Source organism: Mesoplodon mirus, assembly GCF_964341445.2.
Source record: "Mesoplodon mirus genome assembly, chromosome: 2".
Classification (NCBI taxonomy): domain Eukaryota; kingdom Metazoa; phylum Chordata; class Mammalia; order Artiodactyla; family Ziphiidae; genus Mesoplodon; species Mesoplodon mirus.
Genome location: NC_138977.1, coordinates 107,272,235 through 107,287,826, shown reverse-complemented (window position 1 = coordinate 107,287,826; position 15,592 = coordinate 107,272,235). Strand labels below are relative to the sequence as shown.

Below are 15,592 nucleotides of genomic sequence, written 5' to 3'. Positions count from 1 at the left end.
CCCATATTATTTTCTTCATTAGTTTGTTAGCAACTTGAGGGCGCAGCCCTGAATCATTTGTTTGTCTCCCTCCAGTAGGGTCTAGTCCAGTGCATGGTTTAGCATTACTCAAATCTCATTTCTGGAAAAAAAAATCAGGTGGAAGAATAAAGGTGGGGACTTGAAAGCAAGGGAGGATGTGGCAAAGCAGAGTGAATCTGGGAAGAGTTACGCTGGAAGGAAATGGGAGAGACCAATAGCAGAAATCAGCCACTTCTACTTAAATTCCAGCAACAAGGCTGTACCTCCTCACATGACGTATGCGGAAGCTGAAGACATGCTCCTCGCGAGAGGAAAGATGGACCGCGAGAAAATGTACGTCCGTGCCCCGCCTTCCCTGAGCCCCACCCACTCCCTGTCCTCCCTCCCACCTTGAACCTGTTGCGTGTGACGTCTGACGCGTGCGTGGCCGCGGCGCGGGGGGCGGGCCCGCGGCGCCGCGCCGGAGGAGGAAGTGGTGCGGTTGTTGCTCCGTCTGCGCCCGCCGCTGGCTACCGGGGCGCGGAGTGGGGCCACAGTCGCCGCAACTGCGTCGCGCTCTCCAGCTGTTACCCTCCATGTGCCTGGGCTCCGTCGCTCCCCTTCCTCAGGCCGCCGCTTACGCCGGGGTCTATGGAAGTAATGGAAGGACCGCTCAACCTGGTGAGTGGCCCACAGAGGGCTGCGTCCGCCCTCGGGCTCCTTTCCCTCAGAAGCCCGGTCTCGGCGTGCAGCTGACCCTCGAGGCTGGGGGGTGGGTTTGGCGCGGGTGGTCCTGAAGGCTGGGGGCGCAGGCAAGGCGCGGCCCTACAGCGGCTCCGGCCAAGCCACCGCAGACGGCCCCTCGGGGATCCCTGGGAAGCTCCCGCCTCCCATTTCCCGCCTCCTCCAGGCGCCACCTGCCTCAGGGCTCTGGGCGAGGGGCTCCCACCAGCGGGGGCTGCCACCTCTCCAGGCCGGAGGAAATGCCTCCAAGCGCCACGTAACCACCTCTCTGCAGCCTGGAGAGGCATTGAAGCCGGCCAGGGCAGAAATGGTGTGTAATACTGGTTGTAACTTCCAACATAGGGTCTGAAGTCTGAGCCTCCTCACTGTGGAGAGACGGAGCATAACGTGTCTGACCCCCTTTTCCCTTCACCCATTTCTCACCTGTATTCAGATGCATAAACTGAGACTTCCCCTTCTCAAATAAATTAGAGACAGCTGGGAAAAAAAGACGGGGCCGTCCCTGTTTTTAGCTTAGTTTCAGCTCATTAGGCATCATGAAAATATGGTAGATGTTTGCCTTTCTCAGAAACAGTGTTGCTGCTCACTTATTTTTAGGCACCTCAGGTGTAGCGATTAAAACAACAATGAGAAACACGAGTTACGTTCCACCTGGCCGCGGCATCTTTTGGTTTCCCAGAGAAGGCGTCTGTTTTGGATACAAAAGTTAGATTACTTAAAGTTGCAGACAGACAAGAGGAACTTTTTGCAGTTCAACTGCGATGATGGGATTGGAAAAAAAGGATGTGTGGAAAATTATTAGTTTCTCACGTTGGAACTCTGAGAACCCTTGTGTGGGGTTGGATTTAAACCATTCTGTAGAGAAGCAATAGAGCCTGGTGGTTTAAGAGTATAGATTCGGGACCTAAGCTGCTTGGATTTGAATTCTGACTTTGTCACTTAATAACTGTGTGACCTTGGGCAAATTAGTTGGCCTCACTCTTTGTGGTTTGTTGTGAGGATCGAAAGAGTAAATAGGTGTAAAGAGCCTAGAACAGTACCTGGTACATAGTGAAGTGTAAGAGTTAAGAATATTATAATAATCAGACCAAAACTCTTAATTTAAAAATCTCACTTGTAAAATAAGGTTTGGACTTGGTGAGCTTAAGAAGTTTAAGATTCTAGGACCTAAAGCTGTTGTTCCCAGATGACTGGTGCCAGGTTAACCGCTATGAGTACCGTGCAGTTTTATTAAGTTATGCCCTGCCCCCATTGTTTACACTTAAAAAGAATTGGACTAGATTTGTGATTTTTTTCTTTTTTTAAAGCCAGGGAAATGTCTTGCAGTCTTCTTGTTTTTAAGGTGACATATAGTTGGCAATGAAATATAATGGATGGCTCAATACTGAAACTTCACAGGAATATTATTAGAAATAACCAGCACTTTACAAAGTGCTTCAAAGTTCAAGTGTCCTCGCAAAATGACTATTGGTTCAGTTCCAGTTAACTTCACTTTATTTGGCTGCTTGCTGCAGCATAACACCCAGCCAACTGCCCCACTAGTGTGTGGTAGCTTATGAAAAGACTGGAACTGGGTGACAGTTGTAGGTGGAGCAGTAGAATGACCAGTTTAGGAAAAATTAGTTAAATGGTGGCAATGGTATTATCTTTTTATAGAGGATAATTTTCAATAGTCTTGTTAAGGAGTCTAGCATAGTTCCATAATCCAGCCATAAAATTTATGTATCAGAAATTTGGCATCTTGAATTCTTAAACCATTTGAGATTTGAAAGATCTGAGTTCTAGCATAGCTGTTTGATGGAAGGTAACAGTGGAACAGATTAACATTTACTTGAATCATTTTAACTGTGCTGCTGAGTACCAGTGACAGGCTTCTGAATTCGTTGTCACTCAGTTTTAGAAGACTGGGTTTTTTTCTCCTCTGTTGTACTATATATCGTTGTAGCTTATTTATTTCATACATAGTTTGTACCCCCTTAGTCCCCTATCCTATCTTGCCCATCCCCCTTCCCTCTCCCCACAGGTAACCACTAGTTCTCTATATCTGTGAGTCTGTTTTTTTGTTATATTCACTGGTTTTATTTTTTTGATTTCACATATAAGTGATGTTATACAGTATTTGTCTTTCTCTGAGTTATTTCACTTAGTATTATACCCTCCAGGTCCATCCATGTTGTTGCAAAGGGCAAAATTTCATGCTTTTTTATGGCTGAGTAGTATTCCGGTGTGTGTGGCTGTGTGTGTGTGCACATGTATCTATATGTACATATACACACACACCACGTCTTTATCCACTCATCTGTTAACGGACATGTAGGTTGCTTCTATATCTTGGCAATTGTAAATAATGCTGCTGTGAACATTGGGCTGACTGTATCTTTTCAGACTAGTGTTTTCGTTAGAAGACTGAATTTTTTGAAGACTATCACATTCTTTTATGTCAGCAGATGTGCAATCCAGGGTACAGTTGACTCAGCATGAGAAATACTTCTCAATGCTATGGTTTTGAGTGCTTTTGAACATTCCATTAGCATATACTACCTTTTTCTAATGACATCATACTGTAGTCCAAATTGATTGCATAAGGACTTATTATAGTACCTAGATTTATAATCATGTGTCCTCAGAGCATCCTTGGAATTTAGTAAGAATTGCTTCCCAGTTTTACAGATAAGTAAGCCTAGACAAATTTAGTAATTAGATCAGTGACTCAAATACATTATGGACCACACCTTATTTTATTTATTTATTTATTATTTTTTTAAAAATTTATTTTATGTATTTATTTTTGGCTGCGTTGGGTCTTTGTTGCGTGCAGGCTTTCTCTAGTTGCGGCCAAGTGGGGGCTACTCTTCGTTGTGGTGCGCGGGCTTCTCCTTGCGGTGGCTTCTCTTGTTGCAGAGCACGGGCTTCAGTAGTTGGGCTCGTGGGCTCTAGAGCGCAGGCTCAGTAGTTGTGGCGCATGGGCTTAGTTGCTCCGCGGCATGTGGAATCTTCCCGGACCAGGGCTCGAACTCGTGTCCCCTGCATTGGCAGACGGATTCTTAACCACTGCTCCACCAGGGAAGCCCCACACCTTATTTTAATATCATGACTTCTTTCTAGCAATGCTTCTGTATTAATGTACTTACAAATTTCATTTCAGTGTGGCCCTTATCTATATTGAAATATACATGCTGTGTCAGTATTTAGTACCTGTGCTCTAAGTTAGGTTTGCAGTAAGGGCTTGTAGGCTTATTGCCTCACAGTGATTTTTAAGATATGGAAGAGACCAGTTTGAAATAGTCATTTTAATATATAGTACAGATATTCTGGTTTTTGAAGTTGGTCAAAAGAAAAATAGGATAAATCGTATTTACATTGGTGGTGGGGGGGAATAGCTAGTCTTTGGACTCTGTATAAGTTTTGTTACATCAGTTTTTTTTCTTTTTGTCAATTTTTAATATGGAAATATTCTAACATATAAAATTACTTAGTGTATATTTAGGCCTTTCTTTCCATACATTTAATTTTGGCAATGCAAGTGCTAGTAGCAAATGTCAAAACTTGTGTGAGATAATTTCTAGTTCTTTGTTTTGTTTGCAGCCTATTTGGGAAGTGATGTCAGACTTTAATTTACACATGACTGTGTTGCTCATGCTTTGCTTACCTACTCTGCAAACTCTGAGGACAGGGTCCGTGTGACTGTGTGACCACAATTATATTCTGTGTGTCTGGCCCTTTTAAGAGTGCTGAGAATGTACATGTTTGTTGAGAAACTGAGCTGCTATTCAGAGTGCTCAACTCTTCTCATCTAAGGAAAGGAAGCAGATACAGTCCAAAGAATGGCCGTGTACGTATTGGTGGTCTTTGTAACTATTCCATGTTAGTTATTTTGGCAATAAAAATAAAATCTTGTTGCCCTGAAAAATGTCAAGGAAAATTTCATCTTGTCACAGGCTAGGCTAGGCTACTAAGACATATCCAGTAATTACAGAGTGCTGGAGCTGGCATCAGGCACTGACATATATTATTTGTTTTGTTTTCTTTGTAGCTCTATGAGATATTCCCCCATTTTACAGATGAAAACTTTGAACTGCAGAGTGTGTGGTGATAGTTGGATTTGAAAGCAAGATTCTAAATCAAATATCTAATCTTTCCGTTAGATCAGTGTTTGCCCATTTGTTTTGACTGTGATCCACAGTGAGAAATTTTTATATGATAACTAGTACACACATACCTAAGTGTATATTACTGCAGAGCTTGCTACACTATGGGTGTGCCTCCTGGAATTGTGCAAAATGCAGGGACCCTCATAAATTTCACTGAAAACAAGACAAAAAAGTAAAAACCTGAAGCATCATATGCCGTGTTTGTGTGTGTGTGTGTGTGTGTGTGTGTATACTGCTCTATATGATGAACTCTAATATTTACTATTAGAGCTTTTTAAATGCTGGTTGTGACCGATAGATTGATTTCAGGACTCATTACTGGGTTGCATCTTGTAATTTATCTTCACAGCAGATGGTGGCAGTTGTAAAAAAAAAAAAAAAAGCTAAAGTGGAATCTTACAGAAATTGACTTAAAATCAAAAAGGTTTTCCTGGATCTCTCTAACACTTGAGCAGTTATCCTAAATACAGTTGCATTACGTTACTTAGATGATTCAGTACTTACAGTTAGGAGATACTACTTGCCTTTAGGAGACTCACAGTCAGTTGATTCGGAAATGGGGAATGAGTGACTTTTCTCCTTTGCTCTCCATTGAAGCACCACCACAAGGTTCAAAAGTACATTAGATTTTCCTCTGCCACCTTATTGTGTTTGGTGTGGTGTTCCTTTTCTTTTCATCTATACAGTTTTCCCCAAGGACACAGAAATAAATAAATAGAAAGTAAAAGAACTTAATACTCTTTTCCTTTGGGAAAGAAGACAATATTGAACCTGTAGTTTTGAGGCAGTTGAGCATGTAGTTCTTGGTGAGGGAAGTCACTTGGTAATCTAGCTGTACTTAGGATTTTGTTGGTTGCAGGTGATAGAAACCCACTTCAAATTAGCTTAAATCAAAAGGGATAATTTATTGGAATCAAAAGAAAGGTGCAGGAAGGGCAGGACTACAATGTAGGTGGGTCTAAGAACTTGTGGGACCTGGGACTCAAAGATAATCAGACTTTCCCACTCTGCCTCTTCAAACTTTATTACTTTACTCCCTCTCTCTCCAGATCTACATTTTCCACCTGGCTAACTCCTGAGTATCACATTAGTTATATCCACTTAAAGCTTTCTTGACGTAACCTCTGGTCCTGAGTTTGAAAATCTGTTGGAATGGATCTTTAGGTGTCTAGGGGACGAGGTAATATAAAAATATGGCAACTTCCATGGGAATCTTATTGATTGCCTAGGAAGAAGAGCATTTCACAGAGAGGGGTGGGGCATGTGGAAAGTGTTGGCTGTTTCTGGCGAGGATTCAGCAAGGGAGGAATTTGTACAGGGCACATGGAGTAAGACATTACTAAATCTGAAGCTTTTGTACTTTTTATAAAGGTTTTAGAACATTTTGTAGTATTGTGCTTTCATTTTTACTCAGGGAGTAGGAAACTGCTGGTTAAAATGTCCTCAAGATTGGATGGATGAAATAGTGAATGAAGTAAATGTACCAGTAACTAGTTTTCTGTGGCTCTGTATAGATGTATATACATATGTATAGTTGTTTATCTTAGATTTTGATGCAGAGATTTATTCTGATATTTACTGTGAAATACAGTAATGTTCTCTTGGCATTTAAGAATCTTTGGTTTTGTTACCAACCCTCAGCATAACCTCTCCCATCCTTCTATCCAACTAACTGTTCATTGATCCACCCAACATTGTGAGCAGTTACTGTCTATCAGGTACTGTTCTGGACATCAAGGATTTGACAGTGAGTAGGACAAAGTCCCTATTCTTACAGAACTTTTATCCCATTCTCTAGTTTTCTTTTCATCTATTGTGTTCTCTTTCTCTCTTTACCATCTTAAGCATAGTTATTTTGAGTTCCTTGCTATTCCAATACATGGATCATCTCTGGGTCTGTTTCTGTTGTCTTTTTCCCTTTGTTATCAGTGACATTTTCCTGCTTGACATGCCTAGTAACTTTATTGTGTATTACACATTGTGGATGATGTGTTGTAGAGATTCTGAATTTGTTATCTTCCTCCAAAAATGTTAAGTTTTGGCTGGCAATTAAAATACTAGCAGATCACCTTGATCCAGTCTAGGCTTGATTTTATCAGGGTGGGTCTATTTCAGCTTTACCCATAATGCCTAGAATGTAGTCCTTAGTCCTAGGGCTAGACTTTGAGGTCTCAACTCAAAGCCCCAGGTATTCACCAAAGTTATACTCTGTCTAGGCCCAAACTGCAACCTGTCTCCCCAACACTGTGTGGCTTCTGAATTCTCTGCTAAGAGGTTCTGCTAGGCTTCCTGGAATTGCGCCCTGTTAATGTGCAGCTTATATGTTAGGTGAGGACCTGAGAGGATTTTTTTTTTTTTTTTTGAGGTACGGGGGCCTCACCGTTGTGGCCTCTCCCATTGCGGAGCACAGGCGGCACGAACCCACATCCCCTGCATCGGCAGGCGGACTCCCAACCACTGCGCCACCAGGGAAGCCCCTGAGAGGATTCTTGATGCATATTTTTAGAGTGTCTTCACTGCACTTCCCTCCAACCCTGGACTCCTTAAAATCTAGCCTTTTTCGTTCCAATCTTCATCTCCTTTGCCCAGTGAGATACTGCCTTCTGCTTGGGCTTTATTTTCTTGCACTCCAATTTTGAAAATGCACTCAGAAAGAAAGCCAGGGTGAATGCAGGTTTCACCTTGTGCATTTCTTTTTTCTTAAAACCTAGCCTTCTGTTACTTTTTGTTCTGTGTCTGTAAACTGTTGTTTTTATATATTTCGCCCAGCTTTGTAGTTGTTTACAGTTGGAGGGTAAACCAGTGCCAGCTACTCCATCCTACCTGTATCAGAGGTACAACTTTCCGTGAGGATTTCCAAAGAATTCTCAAAACACAATTAAGGCAGTTTATTGTAAACCCTAAATGCCAGAAAGTGCTTTAATATGAGATTGTGGTATCACAAAAGCTAATACTGCCAATATTCAGTGATAGGTTATCACAGCTCTGTAAGGATTGGCCAGTTACTTACTGCTTTCCGTATTTAAACATCTATTTCCAAGTAAAGTTTGAGGCAGCTTACAATAAAAGACAGATGGCATACTATTAAAATATTAGTTACCTATTGAGGTAAATTCCAAAATTTAGCAGCTTAAAACAGCACACGTTTGTTTTCTCACAAGTTTCTGTGTGTTAGGAATAAAGACATGACTTAGCTGGGTTCTTTGCTTCAGGGTCTTTCACAAGGCTACAGTCAAGTTGAGGGTCAGCTGGGGGTGCAGTTCCATTTGAAGGCTCTACTGGGGCAGGAGCTGCTTCCAAGCTCACTCACAGGGGTGATGGCAAGGTTTCGTTCCTTGAGCGGTTTTGGATTGAGCATTTCAGTTCCTTGCTGGCTGTTGGCAGGCCACCTCATTCCCTTCCGTGTGAGTCTTTCCTTGGGGCAGCTGACAGCATGACTGTTGGCTTCATTAAAGTAAGCAAGGGAGAGAGAATGTACCAAGGTGGAAATGACAATCTTTTGTAACCTCATCATGGAAGTGACACCCCATCACCTTGGCTGTATTCTGTTTCTTAGATGCAAGTCACTAGTTCCAACCCACATTTGAGGAGGGGAGATACATAACGTTGTGAATACCAGGAGGCAGGGGTCATTGGGACCCATATCAGAAGCTGCTACCACGATTGCTGATAGAAAAACAAAGAAAATAAGAACTGAAGCAACAAAGGATATTGAGACAGTATAATCCTTCGGGGCTACATCAAACTAAAAAGCTTATGCCCAACAGAGGAAATCATCAACAAAATGAAAAGGCAACCTACCAAATGGGAGAAAATATTTGCAAAGCATGTACCTGATAAGGGACTAGTATCCAAAACAACAGAAAGAACTCACACAACTAAATAGAAAAAAAAAAAGCAAAAAATCTGATTAAACAGCAGGCAGAGGATCTGAATAGACATTTTTCCGAAGAAGACATACAAATGGCCAACAGGTACTTGAAAAGATGCTCAACATCACTAATCAGGGAAATGCAAATAAATCAAAACCACAATGAGGTATCATCTCTCAGCTGTTAGAATGGCTGTTATCAAAAAGATAGGAAATAACAAGTAACAGGTGTTGGCGAGGATGTGGAGAAAAGGGAACCCATGTGTGCTGTTGGTGGGAATGTACATTGGTGCAAGCACTGTGGAAAACAGTATAGAGGGCCCTTGAAAAATTAAAAAGAGAAATATCAGGACTTCCCTGGTGGTCCAGGGGTTAAGGCTCTGCTTCCACTGCAGGGGGCGCAGGTTCGATCCCTGGTCCAGGAAGTTCTGCATGCCACACGGTGTGCGGCCAAAAAAAAAAAAACTACTGTACTATTCTGCAGTTCCACTCCTGGGTATATTTCTGAAGAAAATGAAAACACAAAAAACATCTATTCAGATCCTCTGCCTGTTGTTTAATCAGGTTTTTTGCTTTTTTTGCTATTGTGTGAGTTCTTTGTTGTTTTGGATACTAACCCCTTATCAGGTATATGATTTGCAAATATTTTCTCCTGTATGGTAGGTTGCCTTTTCATTTTGTTGATGATTTCCTCTTCTTGGCATAAGCGTTACAGTTTGATGTAATGCCACTTGTTTGTTTTTGCTTTTGTTGCTTTTGCTTTGGGTGTCAATTAAAAAATTATCACCAAGACTTATATCAGAGAGCTTTCTGCCTATATTTTCTTTGAGGTGTTTTATGGTTTCAGGTCTTATGTTCTTTTTTTTTTTTTTTTTGCGGTACGCGGGCCTCTCACTGCTGTGGCCTCTCCCATTGTGGAGCACAGGCTCTGGACTTGCAGGCTCAGTGGCCATGGCTCACGGGCCCAGCCGCTCCGCGGCATGTGGGATCTTCCCAGACCGGGGCACGAACCCATGTCCCCTGCATTGGCAGGCAGACTCTCAACCACTGCGCCACCAGGGAAGCCCCTGTCTTATGTTCTTTAATTCATTTTGAGTTAACTTTTGTGTGTTGTGTAAGATAGTAGTCCAATTTCTTTCTTTTGCATGTGACTATCCAGTTTTCCCAACATCATTTATTGAAGAGACTGTCCTTTGCTGGTTGTATATTCTTGGCTTGTTTGGCATTTGTTAATTAAACATTTATGCACGGGTTTATTTCTGGGCTCTATGTTCTGTTCCATTGATCTTTGTGCTTTTAATGCTATCATACTGTTTTGATTACTATAGCTTTGTAAGATAGTTTGAAAAGAAAGAGCGTGATGCCTCTAGCTTTGTTCTTTCTGAAGATTGCTTTGGCTATTTGGGAGCCTTGTGTTTCTATGCAACTCTTAGGATTGTTCATTTCTGTGAAAAGTGCCATTGGAATTTTGATAGAGATTGCATTGAATCTGTATTATTGCTTTAGTTAGTATGGACATTTTAACTATTACTTCTTCGAATCCATTTCATCAGTGACTTAATAGTGTTTGTGTACAGGTCTTTAACCTCTGGTTAAATTTACTCCTAAATATTCCTTTTGATGCAGTTATAAACGGGATTGTTTTCTTAACTTCTCTCTGAAAATTTATTAGGGTATAGAAATGCAACAGATTGCTGTATATTGATTTTGTATCTTGCAACTTTATACTAGATTCATTTATTCTAACAGGTTTTTGGTGGAGTCTTTAGGGCTTTCTGTATATAATATCTTGTTATCTGCAAATAGTGAACAGTTTTACTTCTTTCTTCTTTATTTGGATGCATTTTATTTCTTCTCACCTAATTGCTGTGGCTAGGAAGCACTTGCAATACTATGCTGACTACAAGCAGCAAGAGTGGGCATCCTTGTCTTGTTCCAGATCTTAGAGCAAAAGCTTTGAGCTTTTCACTGTTGAGTATTATGTTAGCCGTGGGCCTGTCACATATGGCTTTTATAATGTTGAGTTGTGTTCCCTCTATACCCATTTTGTTGAGAGTTTTCATCATGAGTGGTTGTTGAATTTTGTCAAATGCTTTTTCTCCTGTTGAAATGCTCATATGATTTTTTAAAAATTTACATTATTTATTATTTACTGAGCCAAATTTCCTCAATGTTCAAGTACCTGGTGATTTTTAACCACTTGGTTGTTGAATTAAATCTTTCAAGAAATGAACCTAAGCTAAGCAATTCATGAATAAGTTATGTTTCAAACTTGGTACCTCGGTTCTGATATGTATATTTTCTGTGTCTACAGATATTGGTTTGGTTATTTCCTGTTTCTTGTTGATGGAGGAGAATCAACTTTCCAAAATTATGCATGATTCTTTTAGAACTTCTTGCTGTCTTATGAGTTTAAAGTAAATCCATTTTCTTTACCTTCTGATTAGTAATCAGTTGGTTGAAAAATATAAAATATTGGTATGATCTACAAATGTTCTGACACAACTGAATCACCCTTTGAGTAACAAAATAAATAAAGTTCAGAAAAGTTTACACTTTGTTATTCACTGGAATGGAGAAATCATGTTGCAAAAGTGTGTGAGTGAATGAGTGTGAGTGTGTGTGCATGCATGTTTTACAGAAGTGCCAAACATTACAGAAGTAATTTCCTCACCTTAACTATTAAAGATAATTGCTCATATCTTAGGATTCCCATGGTGAGAAACGAATCAATCTGTTTCCTAGATTAAGATCATTAAATGTTTTCTTCACACACACACACACACACACACACACACACACACACTGTATTTTATTTTTACAAGAGAGAAATAAACTGACACCAAGCATTGTAAATGGATGACCATAACAAAAGCAACAGTGATTGCAATTACCAAACACGAAACACACTCATACTCTGTCATAATATTGACATTCAGTCCAGTAATCCTCCACTGTAACAGCTCCTTTACTTTGCAGTGAAAATTGATGTATATATTTTTTGCCTCTGAGTCCTTGTGGGATTTTTTTTTCATTCAAACAGAAAGTCACAAAAATTATAATCATCCTCATCAGTTCACTCAGTCCCATGTAATTAATTTTTTTATCTTGATCTTTGTTAACACTTTTATGAATTCATCAGTTTTCCATTAGAGTTCTGAAAATGATTATTCATTCAGTTCAACAGTATAGTCAGTTACCTGTAACCTGTACTTGTCAGAGTCTTTTCCATGAATTCCTTGAAGATGAAACCCTTTTATAGGAACATTTTTGCAAAAGCATCAGAGTACACCCAGAACTGTCTGTAAATGACAGAAGACTGAAAAATGACCACGGTTAATTGAAAGTTCCTAATAATGTAATTGACAAGGAAATTTAGTTATTTCTGAGATATACATTTTAAAGTAATAACTAGAATTATGACTTATAATATTATACCAGAACATATAAGATTTTTAGAAATTTTATGTAAGGTCTGAACATTTATATTAACATATTTCCATACAAATAACCCAAAGAAAGTTTTGTATTAGTTGTGTTTTTTGTTTGTTTGTTTTTTTATACTGTAGGTTCTTATTAGTCATCAATTTTATACACATCAGTGTATACATGTCAGTCCCAATCGCCCAATTCAGCACACCACCATCCCCACCCCACTGTGGTTTTCCCCCCTTGGTGTCCATACATTCTCTACATCTGTGTCTCAACTTCTGCCTTGCAAACCGGTTCATCTGTACCATTTTTCTGGGTTCCACATACATGCATTAGTATACTTGTTTTTGATATTTGTTTTTCTCTTTCTGACTTAACTTCACACTGTATGACAGTCTCTAGATCCATCCACGTCTCAACAGATGACTCAATTTTGTTCCTTTTTATGGCTGAGTAATATTCCATTGTATATATGTACCACAACTTCTTTATCCATTTGTCTGTCAGTGGGCATTTAGGTTGCTCCCATGACCTGGCTATTGTAAATAGTGCTGCAATGAACATTGGGGTGCATGTGTCTTTTTGAATTATGGTTTTCTCTGGGTATATGCCCAGTAGTTGGATTGCTGGATCATATAGTAATTCTATTTTTAGTTTTTTAAGGAACCTCCATACTGTTCTCCATAGTGGCTGTATCAGTTTACATTGCCACCAACAGTGCAAGAGGGTTCCCTTCTCTCCACACCCTCTCCAGCATTTGTTGTTTGTAGATTTTCTGATGATGCCCATTCATTGTAGTTTTGATTTGCATTTCTCTAATAATTAGTGATGTTGAGCAGCTTTTCATGTGCTTCTTGGCCATCTCTGTGTCTTCTTTGGAGAAATGTCTATTTAGGTCTTCTGCCCATTTTTGGATTGGGTTGTTTGTTTCTTTAATATTGAGCTGCATGAGTTGTTTATATATTTTGGAGATTAATCCTTTGTTGATTCGTTTGCAAATATTTTCTCCCATTCTGAGGGTTGCTTTTTTGTCTTGTTTATGGTTTCCTTTGTTGTGCAAAAGCTTTAAAGTTTTATTAGGTCCCATTTGTTTATTTTTGTTTTTATTTCCATTACTCTAGGAGGTGGATCAAAAAAAATCTTGCTGTGACCTATGTCAGAGAGTGTTCTTCCTATGTTTTCCTCTAAGAGTTTTATAGTGTCCAGTCTTAGATTTAGGTCTCTAAACCATTTTGAGTTTCTTTTTGTGTATGGTGTCAGGGAGTGTTCTAATTTCATTCTTTTACATGTAGCTGTCCAGTGTTCCCAGCACCACTTATTGAAAAGACTGTCTTTTCTCCATTGTATATCTTTGCCTCCTTTGTCACTGATTAGTTGACCATAGGTGCGTGGGTTTATTTCTGGGCTTTCTATCTTGTTCCATTGATCTGTATTTCTGTTTTTGTGCCAGTACCATATTGTCTTGATTACTGTAGCTTTGTAGTATAGTCTGAAGACAGGGAGTCTGATTCCTCCAGCTCTGTTTTTTTCCCCTCAAGATTGCTTTGACTATTTGGGGTCTTTTGTGTCTCCATACAAATTTGAAGATTTTTTGTTCTAGTTCTGTAAAAAATGCCATTGGTAATTTGATAAGGATTGCATTGAATCTGTAGATTGCTTTGGGTAGTATAGTCATTTTCACAATATTCACAATATTTCACAATATTGATTCTTCCGATCCAGGAACATGGTATATTTCTTCATCTGGTATCATCTTTAATTTCTTTCATCAGTGTCTTATAGTTTTCTGCATACAGGTCTTTTGTCTCCCTAGGTAGGTTTATTCTAGGTATTTTATTCTTTTTGTTGCAGTGGTAAATGGGAGTGTTTCCTTAGTTTCTCTTTCAGATTTTTCATCATTAGTGTATAGGAATGCAAGAGATTTTTGTGCATTAATTTTGTATCCTGCAACTTTACCAAATTCATGGATTAGCTCTAGTAGTTTTCTGGTGGCATCTTGAGGATTCTCTATGTATAGTATCATGTCATCTGCAAACAGTCACAGTTTATTCTTTTCCACTTTTTATTCCTTTTGTTTCTTTTTCTTCTCTGGTTGCCATGGCTAGGATTTCCAAAACTATGTTGAATAATACTGGTGAGAGTGGACATCCTTGTCTTGTTCCTGATCTTAGAGGAAATGCTTTCATTTTTTAACCATTGAGAATGATGTTTGCTGTGGGTTTGTCGTACATGGCCTTTATTATGTTGAGGTAGTTTCCCTCTATGCCCACTTTCTGGAGAGTTTTTATCATAAATGGGTGTTGAATTTTGTCAAAAGCTTTTTCTGCATCTATTGAGATGATCATATGGTTTTTCTTCTTCAGTTTGTTAATATGTTTTATCACATTGATTGATTTGCATGTATTGAAGAATTCTTGCATACCTGGGATAAATCCCACTTGATCGTGGTGTATGACCCTTTTAATGTGTTGTTGGATTCTGTTTGCTAGTATTTTGTTGAGGATTTTTGCATCCATATTCATCAGTGATACTGGTCTGTAATTTTCTTTTTTTTTGTAGTATCTTTGTCTGGTTTTGGTATCAGGGTGATGGTGGCCTCATAGAATGAGTTTGGGAGTGTTCCTTCCTCTGCAATTTTTTGGAAGAGTTTGAGAAGGATGGGTGTTAGCGCTTTTGTAAATGTTTGGTAGAATTCACCTGTGAAGCTATGTGGTTCTGGACTTTTGTTTGTTGGAAGATTTTTTTTTTAATTGATTTTATTTTTGTCTGTGTTGGGTCTTCTTTGCTCCGCACAGTTTTCTCTAGCTGTGGCAAGCGGGGGCTACTCTTGGTTACGGTGCACAGGCTTCTCATTGCAGTGGCTTCTCTCAGTGCAGAACATGGGCTCTAGGCACGTGGGCTTCAGTAATTGTGGCATGTGGGCTCAGTAGTTGTCGCTCGCGGGCTCTAGAGCGCAGACTCAGTAGTTGTGGTGCACTGGCTTAGTTGCTCCGTGGCATGTGGGATCTTCCGGGCCAGGGCTCCAACCCGTGTCCCCTGCATTGGCAGGGGGATTCTTAACCACTGTGCCACCAGGGAAGCACTGTTGGAAGATTTTTAATCACAGTTTCAGTTTCATTACTTGTGATTGGTCTGTTCATATTTTGTGTTTCTTCCTGGTTCAGTCTTGGAAGGTTATACCTTTCTAAGAATTTGTCCATTTCTTCCAGGTTGTCCATTTTATGGCATACAGTTGCTTGTAGTAGTATCTTAGGATGCTTTGTATTTCTGCGATGTCTGTTGTAACTTATCCTTTTTCATTTCTAATTTTATTGATTTGAGCCCTCTCCCTCTTTTTCTTGATGAGTCTGGCTAATGGTTTATCAGTTTTGTTTGTCTTTCAAAGAAGCAGCTT

General features: G+C 39.8%; 1 protein-coding gene across 5 annotated transcripts in view; it reads left to right on the top strand.

Annotated features, from left to right (window-relative positions):
- The first annotated feature begins 468 nt into the window (after positions 1-468).
- Positions 469-15,592, top strand: part of NRBF2 (nuclear receptor binding factor 2) — a 44,657-nt gene continuing 29,533 nt past the window's right edge. For all 5 annotated transcript variants that reach the window (XR_014295693.1, XR_014295694.1, XR_014295695.1 and 2 more), the window contains exon 1: positions 469-681. Coding sequence is in view for 2 of the 5 variants with exons in the window: in XM_082640420.1 (XP_082496546.1) it covers positions 597-681 (85 nt within the window). In the remaining 3 variants the exon portion in view is untranslated. The remainder of the gene's footprint in view (positions 682-15,592) is intronic.